Source organism: Haliotis asinina, chromosome 4 (assembly GCF_037392515.1).
Source record: "Haliotis asinina isolate JCU_RB_2024 chromosome 4, JCU_Hal_asi_v2, whole genome shotgun sequence".
Classification (NCBI taxonomy): Eukaryota; Metazoa; Mollusca; class Gastropoda; order Lepetellida; family Haliotidae; genus Haliotis; species Haliotis asinina.
In genome coordinates this window covers 60,738,787-60,756,737 of record NC_090283.1, presented here as the reverse complement: position 1 = coordinate 60,756,737, position 17,951 = coordinate 60,738,787, and the positions used below count along the sequence as shown (strand labels likewise).

The 17,951-nt window shown below is 40.2% G+C and overlaps 1 protein-coding gene across 11 annotated transcripts in view; it reads right to left on the bottom strand.

Annotated features, from left to right (window-relative positions):
• Positions 1-9,572: 9,572 nt before the first annotated feature.
• LOC137281747 (dedicator of cytokinesis protein 9-like) overlaps positions 9,573-17,951 on the bottom strand; it is a 177,702-nt gene continuing 169,323 nt past the window's right edge. For all 11 annotated transcript variants that reach the window (XM_067813338.1, XM_067813334.1, XM_067813336.1 and 8 more), the window contains one exon: positions 9,573-13,532. In XM_067813338.1, coding sequence (XP_067669439.1) covers positions 13,510-13,532 — 23 coding nt within the window. In that variant the 3' untranslated portion in view covers positions 9,573-13,509. The remainder of the gene's footprint in view (positions 13,533-17,951) is intronic.

The following is a 17,951-nucleotide window of genomic DNA, read 5'->3' as shown; positions in this document are numbered from 1 at the left end:
ATCCAAATCGCTATTGCCTGATTTTTGATGTAGTACACTTGCATCTTTTCTTACAAATTGTGAAACTACCAAAAGGTATCCTCTCACATTGGGGAAATTTGTGTTGGAATAGTTTGGTTCACTGTGAACAAAACATCAGTGATAAATATACTGTCCATATCCACAGCAAATTCTCTCCATGTGATCGGAGTTACATTGACCTAATGTAAACCATAGCTGAGTTATGCCCCCTTATCTTTATACGTGCATGACCTCTCTGTCGACGTTTGACGTCATAGTAGAAAATCGATTTTTGACATTTATTGCGGGTCATTTTTGATTTTGTGAGTATGACGTTATGCATTAGCACATACATCCATTTCATATACACTTATGTCGTTCAGATATCAAGCTGTATTTTCTTCGCTGACACTTCCCGTAAAGATGCCAAATTAAAAAAATCGTAGCAGAGTGCTTTTATTGGTGCATGATAAAAAACTGAGAAATTTACTGTTTTTGAACACACACAAAAGTTTTGGACAACTTTTAGCAGTGTCTCTTTCTCAAACCCCTGAGGTAGCCGCAATTATATTTATACCAACGGATAGGAAATCAAATATCCTACATGTCTGTGCAATTTCATAGCCGTACGCAGATCCAGGACCACGCGAGCGCAAATCTCGCACAACGTTCACTTTTCAAACTTTATGAAAATGTGCGCCTGAAAAAAAACTCGGCATCCAGGGGGTTAAGGTGAGGTGCAGTTGTTTCCTTGTATGTTTCGTTAAATACAGGTGATGGTGTAGGTTAAGTTCAAGGGTTCTTTTAGTTCAAGTACTGGTTTTGTTCCTTTGCTGTTTAGTTAAGTGTTGATTCAGTCCCAGTGCTGGTTAGGTCCAAATGCTGTTCATTTCAAGTGTTGGTTTTGTTCACGTGCTGGTTCAGTCCAAGTGCTGGTTCAGTCCGAGTGCTGTTTATTTCAAGTGTTGGCTGAGTTCAAGTACTACTTCAGCCCAAGTACTGTTTATTTCAAGTGTTGGTTTTGTTCACGTGCTGGTTCACCCCAGGTGCTGGTTCAGTGCGAGTGCTGTTTATTTCAAGTGTTGGTTTTGTTTACGCGCTGGTTCAAGTGCTATTATGTTTCAAGTTCGTCTTTAGTTCAAGTGCTTATGTGTTTCAAGTGTTGGTTTATTTCAAGCTTGACTTTAGTTCAGGTGCTAGTATGTTTCAAGTGTTGGTTTATTTCAAGTTCGACTTTAGTTCAAGTGCTTATGTGTTTCAAGTGTTGGTTTATTTCAAGCTTGACTTTAGTTCAGGTGCTAGTATGTTTCAAGTGTTGGTTTATTTCAAGTTCGACTTTAGTTCAGGTGCTAGTATGTTTCAAGTGTTGGTTTATTTCAAACTTGGCTTTCAGTTCAAATGCTGGTATGTTTCCCGTGCTTGTATAAAGATGTTCTGTATAATTTCCTCAGAGGTGTCCGGCATGATGGAGGGAGCGGAAGATGGAAGGAGTATCACATTCAGATTCGAGAGATCCCAAAGGAGTTTTGGATAAGAAAAGGTCAGTTGTCTCAAAGGAAATAACTGCCAGTAGAGCTTAAATTACAGGATCTTCATCACACCTGCCTTCTACAAGACTTCTGAAAAGGCTGGTTGGTATGTTGTGTAACGTTTTACGCTTTGGTCTGTAAATAGAGTCTGGAGCAGACAATCCAGTGATCAACGGCGTATGTATCAATCTAAGCAAACAGGATATGAGGCCTTGTGTCAACCACGTCAGGCAGTCTGACCACCCGATCCCTTTAGTCGCCTCTTACGGCAAGACAAATTCTAACCCGATTGTTCAAAGGTTACTTAAAAGGGACACATTCTTACACAACGTTGACTTGTATCTAATTCGAGCTGATGATCAGGGGTTTATGGGGTCATAAACGACCTGTATGTTGTGAATATCAACATATATCATGTTTCTTGTGTGTTTAATCCCCTGGAAATTCCAATCATGTAAACGTATGTGTATTTTAGTGTTTATATGTGGTCTTCCTAATCAGGTGGAAAAACAAACAAGCTCATCACAAAATGGATTTTGAATTCTGCAATAAAGCGTACCCATCTGGTGCTTCGTGGAGTATGAAGTGTGTATTACATCATTTAACTTTATTCCCACCACCGCAACAGGCACATTCACGAGAAAGATGCTGTTTGTATATTGCAAAAGTCGGTCCCACTTGTGAATATGTAATATGTTAACAGATATTCTGCAAAACAACAACATCGTTTGTTCAAATTAGCCTGAGCCCCGAACGGAGTCAGTAGGTGGTGAGACGCGTGACAGAACGATGCACCTGTTGCCAACACAGAACATGTATGTTGAACTGGATGAGGTATCACAAAACACTACAAAGATTTAGAACAAGTCGTACTATTGTAGTTTTGACTGACACATTGTGAAGACAGACAGTTTTAATAAAATGTGGTCAGCAATTGCAGTCACGGGGTTACCCATGCTGCGATTACTAGTAAACATGAGGGAAGATATTCTTATGCACCATCTACATCTCTCACACATCGATACACTGGTACAGAAATGTAGGCAGAATGTTAACATCATATTGTAGATGCTTGAATATTGGTACTGTGAATAACATGAATTGCATATTCCAATATCAGATCTGTTTCTTAAAGGGGCACTGATGCAGAGCGAATAATGTTTCTCGCAAATGGTCTAATTACGAGACCAAACTGCAAATGTTCCGTTTATGACTAACCAGAAGTCGTTCATATGCAGTGATAAAAAGAGTACCAAAAAACTGAGTTTATTCGTTCTTTAACAGTTAGGATTAACACATATTCGGGAATCACATTTAGAGTTCACACGTGCAAAATCACCAGAAGTGGAACCATTTAGGTACCCCAAAGTGAGTATCTTGTGTGGCCTTCTTGTGGCCTCGAAGTCACCTTTGCGTCGCCTGTACATGGAATGACTTAGCTTGATCATACGGCCATAGGCGTGTGCCTGGTCGATTCCAGCCGCAGTTGTCGGCCTGTGCTGGTGATCATTCAGTCTTCTTTGAATCTCACCCGAAGGTGGTCTGTTGGAAATCCGGACTGAGTGCAGGCCATTGCAGGGTTTGGATACCAAGTCTCAAGAGGTCCATTATTGCTCTAGCAGTGTGGCCCTTCAACTTTGCCTTGCCCGCAGGTGTGTTTTCTGTAACGTCGAAAATGCGGTACAACATGGAGTCTTATGACTTGGTCAACATGGGGAACAGCTGTCATGCCATTTCCTCGTCCTGGACCGATATTCTGGAACAGCACGGGGCCAGCTCCCAGGTTCAGACTTATTGCACCTCACACCATAATGCTTGGACCATCAATAAAGGAGTTTTTTTCGTTCCCCACACTCTCACTCTGCTAACGACCGTTGAGACCAGTATTGTCGTTCACGAGAAAGAAAGCTCAGTTCTCCATTGTCGACAACGCCAATTTGTATGCAGAGTTGCCCATTTGCAGAGAGTGGTCCTGACAATCGGTGAGGACAGTACCACGATATGGTCTGTTACAGCAGATGTTTCTTCCGCGCAAACGCTGCCGCACTGGTGCGTATATTGTAAGTCCAAATGGTCTGTGGTGGTGTTTCCGTATCTTGGTGATGCGATCCTGCTGATGGTTGCACAGTGTGTCGGACTTAACGTTGTGATGTTACTGAGGGTTATCCACTGCATGTACGATCTTGGATGTTGTCAGTGCCCTGATATTACTCCTACAGTAGGTAGATTGTCCTAACCTATCGTCAAGATATGAGTGCAATATTGCCGATGTGACGTTAAATATTAACTCACTCAATCATTCACTATATAGCTGACTCACTCATTCACGATATGAGTGCAATATTGCCGAGGTGACGTTAAATATTAACTCACTGCATTCACGGTATGACTGCAATATTGCCGAGGTGACGTTAATATTAATTCACTCATTCACGATATGACTGCAACATTGCCGACGTGACGTTAAATATTAACTCACTCATTCACGATATGACTGCAACATTGCCGACGTGACGTTAAATATTAACTCACTCATTCACGGTATGACTGCAATATTGCCGACGTGACGTTAAATATTAACTCACTCACTCATTCACTATGGCAGAAAAAATGCTGGTGTGACTTAGAGCCCAACTCAACAACAAGGTTTTATTTTCATTGGAAGTAACGTGCTTACTATCCTTAAAGTTCTATCGATTGGGGTAGCCTTGTGATTAAAGCGTTCCCTCCTCATGAAAGACCCAGGCTCAATTCCCCACACGGACACAATTTGTGAAGCCCATTTCTGATCAGGGGCGGAGCTGCTATTATATACACAAGCCAGAGCGCCGCTTACACATGATTTGGGCTGAAAGGGTTGGGCAAGCCCTCAATACTATGTAAATATAAAGCTTTGCAACCTATCGGGTGTTCACTAAGGAAAAAATTGGCTTGCTATTCGCCTGCTGTAACCCCCTCCGTCATATTACATGGATATTGCTAAAAGCAAACTCACTCTGCTTTTGATTTGTGACTTGCTGCTGTTGTCACACATGGTCGACCGGATCTGACTCTCATGTCTTCTGCGGGCGGATGGCGGTGGTGTTGTGAACTGTCATTTTATATACTTAACAAAGAATGAATCATGAATATGGATATGTACACCAAACACTAACATTTTGAAAAGGAATTGGACGAACAGTTAAAGGGCAGGTAATCGGGTGGAAAGGCGTCGTACTTCTGTTGGGAATCTAACCGACGTACCGAGCGAGCAACCTGATCCATAGCCCACCTGACAGCTCAGTAAGACAGGGACGAATAAAGATGGGCATTTATGACAGGCAGATATCAATGTAGAGAAAGGGGAACTAGACAGACAGTAACAATTCAGATGTCCTTTTCGCGAGATTCGTCGGCCGCCATGCTGCATCGTGTTTGTGTTTTCACTACCTTTCGGTATTTACTGGGTTGCAGGGTAGCCGAGTGGTTAAAGCGTTCAGGCGTTACTGTTTTCGTTAATATCTCAGTTTGTTTTGACTGCAGCTAAAATCTTGATACAGCCGTACATAACCTCATTTAGCCTAAAAATGCACATTCCATGAAATGAATGAAATTGGTTGTTGTAGAGACGTCGAAAGTGTTTTGTTTGTTTTTTTTCGATTCACGCTGAAAGACGTGTAAGAAATGATTCAAATGTACAGAAAACATAATGTGTCGTGACAAAATGATAGCGTAAAATCCACGACACTTCAGGTTACAAGACAAGTAAAATAAAATAAAAACATTTACTACTTGAAAATACCAAAATGTTACAAAGTTTTGGACTCACTTTCTACCGAGATCGACCGGAAACGGTAGTTGATAACGACCAACTTCCGGTTGAGCCTGGACAGGGATTACCCCCTTTGTATTTGGTGGGAGTTCATTTCAGAGTGCAGGGTCTGCTTTGGCAAACTAAACTAGTGGGAAAAATAGAGTGAACACAGTTGTTAATGATCAATAAAATCAAAGCAAAACATACAACCATTATGAAACATTGTGAATCGACTTTCAACTGTAAAAAACACTCGCTGCCAATGTCGTACCAGGCAGCGACGTACAGTCTTTGACCACTGCAACTGACGACGACGATGTTCATGGGTCATCACGTCGTTCCTGGGTCATCACGATGTTCCTGGGTCATCACGTTGTTCCTGGGTCATCACGATGTTCCTGGTTTCCAAGCAGGGGACGTCAAGCTCCGATACCTGCTGCATGTAGACGTTGTATCATGGTACCTTGACTGATCACATGTCCTAGAGCCGTTGCCGCCGTTGACCCGGTGATGATCCGGTTGCGCAGATGATGAGTGCGCAGATTGCGGTCTTCCTGTGGGGTTGCCAGTCTCCATGTAACGGTGGAACACCCTTATGATGGTACCACGTGTACAGTACTACAGTACTGCATACGGTAGTCCCTTGCAATATGGCTGTTGTTGGCTCCCCTCTGCCTCATATCTATGGCCATCACTTACTCTTGTGCTGTTAGCCGTGGCATAATTTGCCGCCTTTATATACCTCTTCTAGGGAAGCATTTTGCAAAATCTCAGAGATGCGCGTTTTGCCTTTTTTTCCCACAAAGTGTTGACTTTCTTTTACCCACTAGTTTATATGAGGAAGGGGTGTGTGCTGGAAACAAGTCGTAGTCGGGATCTTTTCCACGGTTAAATGTTTAAAAGAATGTGCCCAATGTGAGATAGGGTAAACAGAGGATACTAAACGACCTTCAGTGTAATACCATTTTTATTAAACGAGTTAATGTTTTGGTATCAAACGAACAAAGGCGAGTTTAATAAAATGATATTTCACGGAAACAACTTTAGTATTCTGTTTATTACTCTCCAACATAACTGACAGAAATTGACAGAAACTGCGGCGAAATTGCATACAGTGTGAGAACACTCAGCTCTCCGCGAGTCAAGCAAGGTCTAGGAAAATTGCGACAGCGACATTAGCATTGTGACGTTTGAACCATTTTGACGTCATACGTCAAGCGGTCTTACACTAGTGTAATTTTGCCGTAAAAAATATTACACTGCAGTATCTTAAACGGGCGAGTAAGAACAAGGTTTTATCTCGACTCCCGAACATGGGTTTAAGGGTCTATGATAATATTTATCCTACCGATATAAGCCGGGTTTTTTTGTTTTTTGTTTTATTTAACAGGTGTGAAGCCAATTTTCTGGTGTTTCCCGTGATAGTGCTGGAATATTGCTAAAGCGCCGTAAAACTAAACTTAGGCCTACTCACTTCAGATTTGCTGTTCCCTCGGATGAAAAGTTTCCCTGCTAATCTAGCTTTTCCACACATGTCCCTAAAGTTTGAATTCATGTGTCGCCTGTGTTCCAGAGTTGACTGTTATTGCCCTGGACCCAGGTGTTGGTGCACGTCTTACTAGTGCTTGCATGTATCATTTAACCCGTGAAGGTCCGGAGTGGAACTGTATTCAGTACCTCCTAAGGGGGAACAGGTCAAAAGAGCCAAAATTGAAACAGTCAAATGGGCCAAAGGAAATTCAAAAGGGCCAGGGACTGAAGTCAAAGAGGCCAAATTCTTTGAAAATTATAAGATCAGAAGACACTCATTTCATGTTGTTGCAACCCGCGAAGGTCCCGGGGTGGAAAGGCCTTCAGCAACCCATGCTTGCCATAAAAGGCGACTATGCTTGTCGTAAGTGGCGACTAACGGGATCGGGTGGTCAGGCTTGCTGACTTGGTTCGCACATGTCATCGGTTCCCAATTGGGCAGATCGAGGCTCATACTGTTGATCACTGGATTGTCTGGTCCAGACTCCATTATTTGCAGACCGCCGCCATATAACTGAAATATTGCTGAGTGCAGCGTAAAACTAAACTCACTCACTCACTCATTCATGCTGTTGCAGTAGTTGTAATCCTAAACAAATCAACGTGTCTCAGTGTTTGTTTAAAACATCTCACTGTGAGTGAGTTTACTTTTACGCCGCTTTTAGCAATATTCCAGCAATATCACGGCGGGGGACACCAGAAAATGGGCTTCAGACATTGTACCCATGTAGGGAATCGAACCCGGGTCTTCGGCGTGACGAGCGAACGCTTTAACAACTAGGCTACCCCACCGCCCAAAACATCTCAGAGTTGTTAAGTGTTTGTTATAAGTATAGTCAATCATACAACTACTAAACCTCATGCAATTATTATTTAAACAGTCGTGGGTGACAAATGCACTGCTTTTTATAGTGATCAGAATTCTAAACATGATTAACGTTTTTATTAATTGTGACTGGTGTCATGCCTTAGAATTATACGTCTTACCAATAATTCACGTGGATAACCATGTCTGTAAAACGTGTCGCTTGTGACAAGACAGTTAGGAAAACATGTCCTGGAGTGTGACAGTTGACAAAAGATGGACTTCGATACATTCAAGCCTACCAAAGAAAACTTTCCGAGGTAGCGAGGTAACGTGTTTATGTTACTATTTCCACGATTAATGAGACCTTTTCTGCTTTCTGTCTGCTCAGTAGGAAAGCTTTCTTGGTAGGCCTGATATTTAACGGTATACAGACAACAGTATAATACAGTATAATTTACAATTGTTTAATTATTTCTTGGATTTTTTTTACAGAAATGATTTTTCTTCTAAAAACTTACCGGGAAAATGACAAAGTGCACAAGTGTGTCAGAAAACTCATGACGCTGTCATTTCTACCAGCCCCTCACATCTACCCTGTCTTCAGCCAGCTGACTGCCAAGGCATCTCGCTGAACGTGTTCATACAGATAGGACATGGATGACGACTCACATCTTCACAGTTTCATCCTGGTGCGTGTTCAACCAGAACACAAGGACAACAACCAGTGTTGAGGTCTCAGTTTTTAACTTTCTAATTTTTGCCTGTTGTGATAATGTCGGTTTATGTCTGGGTATGTGAAATTATGTATGTTATGTTGGAATCGGGGGATGAATGACTGGAGCACAAACCAACAGCTGGAACTGTAAAAGATGATCCTTGCGATCCCCAGGGTCCAGCTGCTGCATGAGGGGAAGCTCCAAGCAAAGAAGGGCCAAGAACTGTTTGAGGCCAAAAAATGTTTGCCTGTTTCAGTCCCTGAACCACATTATTTTCCCTACTGCCACGCCCTCCCTTTAATGCTATGAAGCAAGCCTAGATTTCCTCAGGCTCTGTGTCTCTGGTCTCCCTGGGGCTCCTTTTCAATGCATATGGATTAGCTTGTTACTATCAAAATTATATGTATTCAGAGACTAAGCATTAGTCTAGGCAAATGAATAAGGATGGAGAGCTGAACCCTGCTGCACTCCTGAACAAGTGTTCATGAATCTACAGCCCAGGTTAGTTGAATAATTGATGTGCAAGATGTGTTGAGTGATGTGTCACAAACTTTAAAGATGTGTGAGTTATGAACATTGAATCACCTCAGAATGTTTTATCAAACATCAACACTCAAATGCATGATGATAACACTATATATTACTTGTATTGTTACCTATAAAAATATGTTAGTTTTGTACACCCTTGAGACCCCTGAAGGTCCTGAGATAGAACAGGCCTTCTGCAACTCATGCGTGCTATGAAAGGAGACTCAGTTTGTAAGAGGATTGGGTGGTAATACATGTTGAATATGTCATCGATTCGCCACTGCGCAGATGAATACTCATGTTGTTGGTCACTGGATTGTCTTCTCCAGAGACATGGGGTAGTCTAACTAAACTCACTCACTCACTATGTATGTACTGTTTTTTTATTTGAACTATGGCCCTATTGACTTTACTTTGGCCCTTCTGACTACAACCTGTAGGAGGCCACTAAAGGGATCGGGTGGTCAGTCTCACTGACTTGTTTGACATATCATCACTTCCCAATTGCATAGATCGATACTTATGCTGTTGATCACCAGATCGTCTGGTCCAGACTAGTTTATTTACAGACCTCTGCCATGGAGCTGGAATATTGCTGAGTACAGCATGAACCAAGTAACCAACTAACCAAGCAAACAACCAATTTCTCTTTCAATAAACAACAACAGTTGTAGATAGTGTTAGTTTATTTGCAGATCTGTCATAAGCAACGCTAATTATAAACACTGGAAATATAAACAGTTGGAGATGAAGAGTTCAAGCGAAGCCCACATTGAGAATGTAAATACAGAATAGAGGCAGGTATGGTCATACACACAGCAAGGTTAGTTCACAGGCAGGGTCAGTAATCAAATTTTAAATTCACATATTCGTCAGGATCCAAACATGCTCAAGCCCAGTGTTTCTGAAAACTGTACAGTGAAATTTATCCAAACTTTGATGGACACACATACTCAAGCATACTGGTTTTCAAAACTGTACAATGAAACCTCATTTATCCAGACAAATGGATAAACATACTCTTGCACAATGTTTTTGAAATTTGCAATGAAACCTGGTTTAGTAGTGTTTCACTAGCTACCGTACCTGAATCAAATGTGTACAGGTTACTCATCTTAATGTTGTGTTTTCATTTGCAACACACCACATTCTGTGAGGATACCCTAGTATTCCAATTTAAATAAAATTCATTTAAAGTTCAAAAGTTTGACTACTTACATTCTACATTCTTTTACCATGTGATAAATTATCTCATAAAGTTATGGCAAGCCTCTAATTTGTCACCAGACTGAACAAAGTAATAACAATTCAGTAATACACAGAAAATGACCTCAGTGGGGGTCACACCTTTCCCACAATGCATCAGCTCCTTTGTTCATATGTATTTGTAAGAAATTGATGCTTTCGTTTTGCCGAGTGAAAGTTTAAGCAAAATGTAACTTGACACATTGTAACAGTAAAACATCTGCATAAATACAAGTCGTCATTCACTAAAGGCAGCCATTTATCCAATCATCCGAAGACCTGATAAAAAAATCAGCTGTATGCAAGAACATAACACTCAAACTGTTAGTAACGCTAAAACTGACTTGGAAATCTTTGAACACTTTACAAAAATATTTAACAATAATTACACATAAAATTAAATGTACATTTAAAAAAGGACACTTTACTTACAACTTCTAAAGCATGAAACTAGCATCCTGTACATGTACATGAGAATGGTGTAAACACAACAGTCTCTCAACATGCCCGGATGTGACAGGCTGAGACGATACCTTTACAACACTTGGGTCTGTGCTGGCTACGGATAAACTTCAGAGAGATTGACAATCATTAACTACTGTCAGTTAATTGTTTTTAAGAACTGAAGAGGTAATTTGTGTAAAAACAAAGAAAATCTGAATGATATCAACATATTTCACATCACTGGTAAGTGCCGAAATATTTATACGTGATTACTAGCAAAAATGTAATATCCATATTGTATTCCTTTTTCAGTCTGTTTTGTTGTATTGAAATACATTTCTAAACTCCACACAAGAAAGAATATCACCCTCTTAAACAGAGTCAGATATGCCCATCTGATAGGTTTTCCAGCACAGCTAAGCATGTGACAAACATATAAATCCTCACTTCCAGTGAACACTGAGACTGAACACGGCAACCCACTTTCTGAGGCTCTATTAGGTTGGAGTGTCCATCAGACAGTAATAAATAAACATGTAGTTGACATTTCCAACTCAGTGTACAAGTAGATTAGCACCTTCATAATCGTATCAAAAACATGGTAAACGCATATATCCGTGACACATCTCTACAAGGATGGAGGCGGGTCTGGAGAATGAGCCGTGTTTGAGAATATTTACAGAAGTTTGTCCATATTGTTGCAATCCAAGACTATAGCGCTCGTTAGCTGAGAATCTTTGAAAAACATGGTGGCCATGTCTGCCTGCTATTTGTCTTAGGTTGAACATTCTTGTAGTAACAAATGACACTAATAATTTTCTCAGGAAATGGTCTCCAAATTGTGGACTGTTATATCTTTCTAATTATGTTATAGTGTTGTTTGTTGTCTAATGCTGTTTTCAGCAATATTCCAGCCAAATTTAGATGGCAGTCTTTAATACAGTCTTGATCAGACAATACAGTGATTGACATCATAAGGATGAATTGGGATATGATTACATGAAACTAGACTGCCCCATTTTTTTAAGAATTGCCAAGCATGGGTTGCCAAACACTGGATATCTCCCAGATCTTAGCTGGATGTCTCCCAAATCTCAGCTGGATATCTCCCAGATCTCACCTGGATTCCTTTCAAGTACAAACATACCATTAACATACAGACTAAGTTCCTTTTCCAAATAATGCATTTTTTCACTTGGAAAAAATAGAGCCAAGAGCAGGAGACTTTTAAAGATACCTGTAGAGACGGAATTCCATATTTTGAAACTTAACGTCAGGAACATAACACGAATAACAAGTGTATAGTCTTGTGAATCACAATTCATATACCAAACTGAAAGTGATCAATACATGTTTGAGCTTAATTATAACACTGACAATAAAATTATCCTGATTCAATTAAAAGGATCTTGAGTCTGCTTAAAACATTGAGCATACTAAAAGAAAGGTTGAAACTAAGTCTTAACTAATACAAAAACAGTTACGAGCATGACTTTTGTTAACAAATAAGGTTCATTTCTTTGCATACAGTTATTGAAATGCACATTTTATCCCCAAATAGCATATTGCTTGAGGATAACAAAAGATTAAACATATATACTGCAGCTGTGTCGTCATAGCAACAGCAGCAGGACAATGTACACGTCATATCTGTTTAAAAGTATTCAATAATCAAATGTAAATATTGTTAAATCTACAGTGATTAGTCCACACATTTAAGTGAGTAGTTCATGAATGTCTGAGAAAAATCATCAGTACTGAGCCAGTGGTCAGTATAGAAAATATTAGATGGTGAAGATTATTTACGGGTAATTACGGGATCTTTCATCCATCTGAAGTAGCTACAGACAAAAGTGATATGTGTGTTGCAGCCTTTCTTTACATAGTGTATACAGTCCTAGCAAGAATGAGATGTCTCTGGGAAATGTTACCTGACATCTAGAAGATTTGAAAAGTGTTAAAATGAATACATTCAAATAATATTTTACCTCATATTTTATAAAATATTTTGGCTAAAAAATCAACATTGTGTATCTGATGTCTGAATTGTAACTTACTTCTAAAAATATTTACAGATTATGGTTACAGGCTTAAAGACCCAATAAAGTACTTCCTGGTTTAATGGAAAAATAATTACTCTGTGTGATATGAACATATTGTTAAATAGACAAATAGCTAATGGTTACCAGGTACAACTTTTATATGCAATGAATTAACAGATAGATAAAACTGTACATGACACATTTCGGACTGTCTGCCATTTAGGAAAATGCTGGATTACAGGTGACTGGATTAGGTGCAAACAGAACACAGAATAGATACTATTTCATGTTAGCAGCTGGAATATTGTATTATTCTTGCCAACATTCCAGGAAATTCACTGATGCATGTAATGACTTCATATTGTAGTTGTACATATGGTAAAGTGGGTTCACCCCTGGTTATTCTTACACCTGTCTTTAATAAACTATTTCGCCTGCACTGATAGTTATCAGGTGAATAAGTGCAAAAGTTGTCTCCCCTGGGTTGTGAGTCAGTGACCTTGCAGATTTGCTGGCTTAGCAGGAGGTTTCACTGTGTTTTCAGTGTCCATCAGCCAATTATAGCATCTCTTCCCCATAATGACCAAGGTATTTCTCATCCTTTGAATAAAACAACTTTCTATCCCAGCTGTACCAGGAAAGGTTGTTGGTGAGAACTCCTGTTGCTGACAACTCCTTAGCTCCATGCAGGTTGAGAGTTGTCCCCTGATAGACTTAGCTCCCTTGACTGAGAGTTATCTCCCATGGTAGAATTATCTTCCATGCTGGCCAGCAGCACGTCAGTGGATGTAGTTTCAATATAAGGTGTGATAATCAGACATTACTTGACCCAGGACTGTTGGGGAAGAACGTCAATGAGAGTCGAGCGTTGGAGTTACGAATGTCTACCATTGCCATCTGAAACATGCAAAGCCAGAGTTGAACTTATATGTTCTGTGTAGCGGCTCATTTCTGCAGGTGATCATCGTTAAGAGAGCTGTGTAATATTAAACCTGAAACAATAGAAAATACTGAAAAAAATCTGAGAAAAGACTTTGCACCCAAGCAATTGGCTTTAACATACAGATCCAATCAATTTTCAACATAAAAGATATTACATACATTTCTGTTCAAATGACCAGATGTTAATACTAAATGAAAAGCATATGTAAAAGTGCACACATCTTATTTCTGATGTCAAAATTACACAGTGATCTCAAAACAGCATAAGCTGCACTCCAAAAAGTGTAAATATGGAGGCAAATTACACATATCAATACATATCAAGTGGAAATGCTATTAAATCATGAACTCTGATAATCAATAACAATATGCTAGTGTTGTAAAATCAATTTCAAATATCAGCAATGTAACTCATGAAATAACAGACAATTGTTTAAAATGTGTGAACTTTCTACCAACAAAAATATAATTACATGGCAACTGAAAAACTTGCTCAAACTTAAAGTCAATATCTGGGACAACATTTAATAAAATGCCATCGCACTCATGCACTCAAGCACATAACAGCTAATACATCAATTAGACCGACACTGAAGTAAAAGCGCACTACAGCTACAGATAAGAAGACAAGTAGTGAAACTGGAAACGGTCTATTTGAAATACAGATATCTTTGAGAACAGGTCTCTCTACAAAGAACAATCACCATTACATGCATACAGCTTGTTAAGCTATCCGACAGACCCACAACAACCATGCTTAAACTTAGAAAGGTTGGTTGATACAACTAACTCGACATGTTGTTAAGAAGACAGAACCTCATCATCCAGGGCTGTGTTCCACAAAGCAATCATAGCACTATGACGGTCGTAAGTCTATGTTAAAATGTTGGAGTTACGATCATCCCGCTGCTATGATTGCTTTATGGAAGGACTTTCTACAAATCGATCACAGCGCCATGACGGTCCTAAGTCTGTTAAAATATTGGTGTTACGATGACCTCAGTGATACCATTGCTTTATGGAAGGACTTTCTACAAATCGATCACAGCGCCATGACGGTCCTAAGTCTGTTAAAATATTGGTGTTACGATGACCTCAGTGATACGACTGCTTTATGGAAGGACTTTCTACAAATCGATCACAGCGCCATGACAGTCGTAAGTCTGTTAAAATATTGGTGTTACGATGACCTCAGTGATACCATTGCTTTATGGAAGGACTTTCTACAAATCGATCACAGCGCCATGACGGTCCTAAGTCTGTTAAAATATTGGTGTTACGATGACCTCAGTGATACGACTGCTTTATGGAAGGACTTTCTACAAATCGATCACAGCGCCATGACAGTCGTAAGTCTGTTAAAATATTGGTGTTACGATGACCTCAGTGATACCATTGCTTTATGGAAGGACTTTCTACAAATCGATCACAGCGCCATGACGGTCCTAAGTCTGTTAAAATATTGGTGTTACGATGACCTCAGTGATACGACTGCTTTATGGAAGGACTTTCTACAAATCGATCACAGCGCCATGACAGTCGTAAGTCTGTTAAAATATTGGTGTTACGATGACCTCAGTGATACCATTGCTTTATGGAAGGACTTTCTACAAATCGATCACAGCGCCATGACGGTCCTAAGTCTGTTAAAATATTGGTGTTACGATGACCTCAGTGATACGACTGCTTTATGGAAGGACTTTCTACAAATCGATCACAGCGCCATGACAGTCGTAAGTCTGTTAAAATATTGGTGTTACGATGACCTCAGTGATACCATTGCTTTATGGAAGGACTTTCTACAAATCGATCACAGCGCCATGACGGTCCTAAGTCTGTTAAAATATTGGTGTTACGATGACCTCAGTGATACGACTGCTTTATGGAAGGACTTTCTACAAATCGATCACAGCGCCATGACAGTCGTAAGTCTGTTAAAATATTGGTGTTACGATGACCTCAGTGATACCATTGCTTTATGGAAGGACTTTCTACAAATCGATCACAGCGCCATGACGGTCCTAAGTCTGTTAAAATATTGGTGTTACGATGACCTCAGTGATACGACTGCTTTATGGAAGGACTTTCTACAAATCGATCACAGCGCCATGACAGTCGTAAGTCTGTTAAAATATTGGTGTTACGATGACCTCAGTGATACCATTGCTTTATGGAAGGACTTTCTACAAATCGATCACAGCGCCATGACGGTCCTAAGTCTGTTAAAATATTGGTGTTACGATGACCTCAGTGATACGACTGCTTTATGGAAGGACTTTCTACAAATCGATCACAGCGCCATGACAGTCGTAAGTCTGTTAAAATATTGGTGTTACGATGACCTCAGTGATACCATTGCTTTATGGAAGGACTTTCTACAAATCGATCACAGCGCCATGACAGTCGTAAGTCTGTTAAAATATTGGTGTTACGATGACCTCAGTGATACCATTGCTTTATGGAAGGACTTTCTACAAATCGATCACAGCGCCATGACAGTCGTAAGTCTGTTAAAATATTGGTGTTACGATGACCTCAGTGATACCATTGCTTTATGGAAGGGCTTTCTACAAATCGATCACAGCGCCATGACAGTCGTAAGTCTGTTAAAATGTTGGAGTTACGATCATCCCGCTGCTATGATTGCTTTATGGAAGGACTTTCTACAAATCGATCACAGCGCCATGACGGTCCTAAGTCTGTTAAAATATTGGTGTTACGATGACCTCAGTGATACGACTGCTTTATGGAAGGACTTTCTACAAATCGATCACAGCGCCATGACAGTCGTAAGTCTGTTAAAATATTGGTGTTACGATGACCTCAGTGATACCATTGCTTTATGGAAGGGCTTTCTACAAATCGATCACAGCGCCATGACAGTCGTAAGTCTGTTAAAATATTGGTGTTACGATGACCTCAGTGATACCATTGCTTTATGGAAGGACTTTCTACAAATCGATCACAGCGCCATGACAGTCGTAAGTCTGTTAAGATATTGGTGTTACGATGACCTCAGTGATACCATTGCTTTATGGAAGGGCTCCTACAAATCAATCGTAGTGCTACAGCAGTCATAAGACTTAAAATATTGGAGTTACGATCACCTCTGTGCTACAACTGCTTTATGGCTGACACCATTCTACAAAGTGATCGTAGCACTATGACAAACCATGTTAAAGTACAGGAATTACGATCAGCAATACGTTCTCTTTGAGGAACAGATCACAGGGTTTACAAGTCCAAAGACGACACAAACAAGATTCCGTTCCACAAAGCGATCTTGGCCCTATGCCTGTAGTAAGCCAGTGGTGGAATATGGCAGTTACCATCACCATAGGGTGAGATTACTACAGACACAAAGCAGAGTCACAATATTTAAACACATCTTGCATCTGACCAAGATAGAAGACTCAATGATATTTGTAATAAATCTGGCTGTCAGTAGAAACTGTGGATGATCAGTGCACACAACGCTACAACTACAATCGTTACAAGGTGCAAGGTGATTCAATGAGACAGTTCAAAGTAATGGAAGAAATCTCAGAGTAATGGAAAGAAAACGATGCCTCCTGCTGATGAAACCAGTCCACTTTAGATTCAATGCGATGCTGCTCTCGTTTATTATTAGGGTTGTCTTACAGATGAACCAGATTTTGGTAATGAAATATTTTTTCCTTAACCACTCCAAAGGAACATTTTGTTCTCAAAATCAATAATGACTAGTTTCCAAGTTAAGTGTATATTTAGTCATAGCTCCCCCTCAAATAAATATGCCAGGGACTTCGACAAGGGTAAAACCCAATGTCACAAGCTGGGCGGGTCATAATTAGAGTTAGGGTTTATGTTGCTTATTGCAGTATTCCAGCCATATCATGGCAGGGACACAAGAAATGGGCTTCACACATTGTACCCATGTGGGGACATAAACCCAGGTCTTCGTGTGACAAGTGAACACTTTAACCACTGGGCTATATACCGCAGCACCATGTACTTAAAACAATGCTGGAGTCTCACAACCAGCAGATACTTATGCAACTACAAAACTCATTGTCATATAGCAATTAATAAATTATTTAAGCATATAATGACCCTCTAATGTTTTAAAGCATTAGACATATTTAGCTATATGGATATCGAGTGTGCCAGAGGTCTACATTCAGCTGTTGAGTGTTCATCTGGCCAATAAAGACTGAGTTTGCTTTTATGCCAGTTTTAGCAACATTTCACCAGTCACAGTGGGCACACCAGAAATGGGCTTCACACATTGTGCCCACGTGGGGACTCGAACCCGGGTCTTCACTGCGATGAGCCAGTGCTTTGACCACTTGGCTACCCCACTGTCCCTGTGGCCAATAGAGGCAGCTATAACAT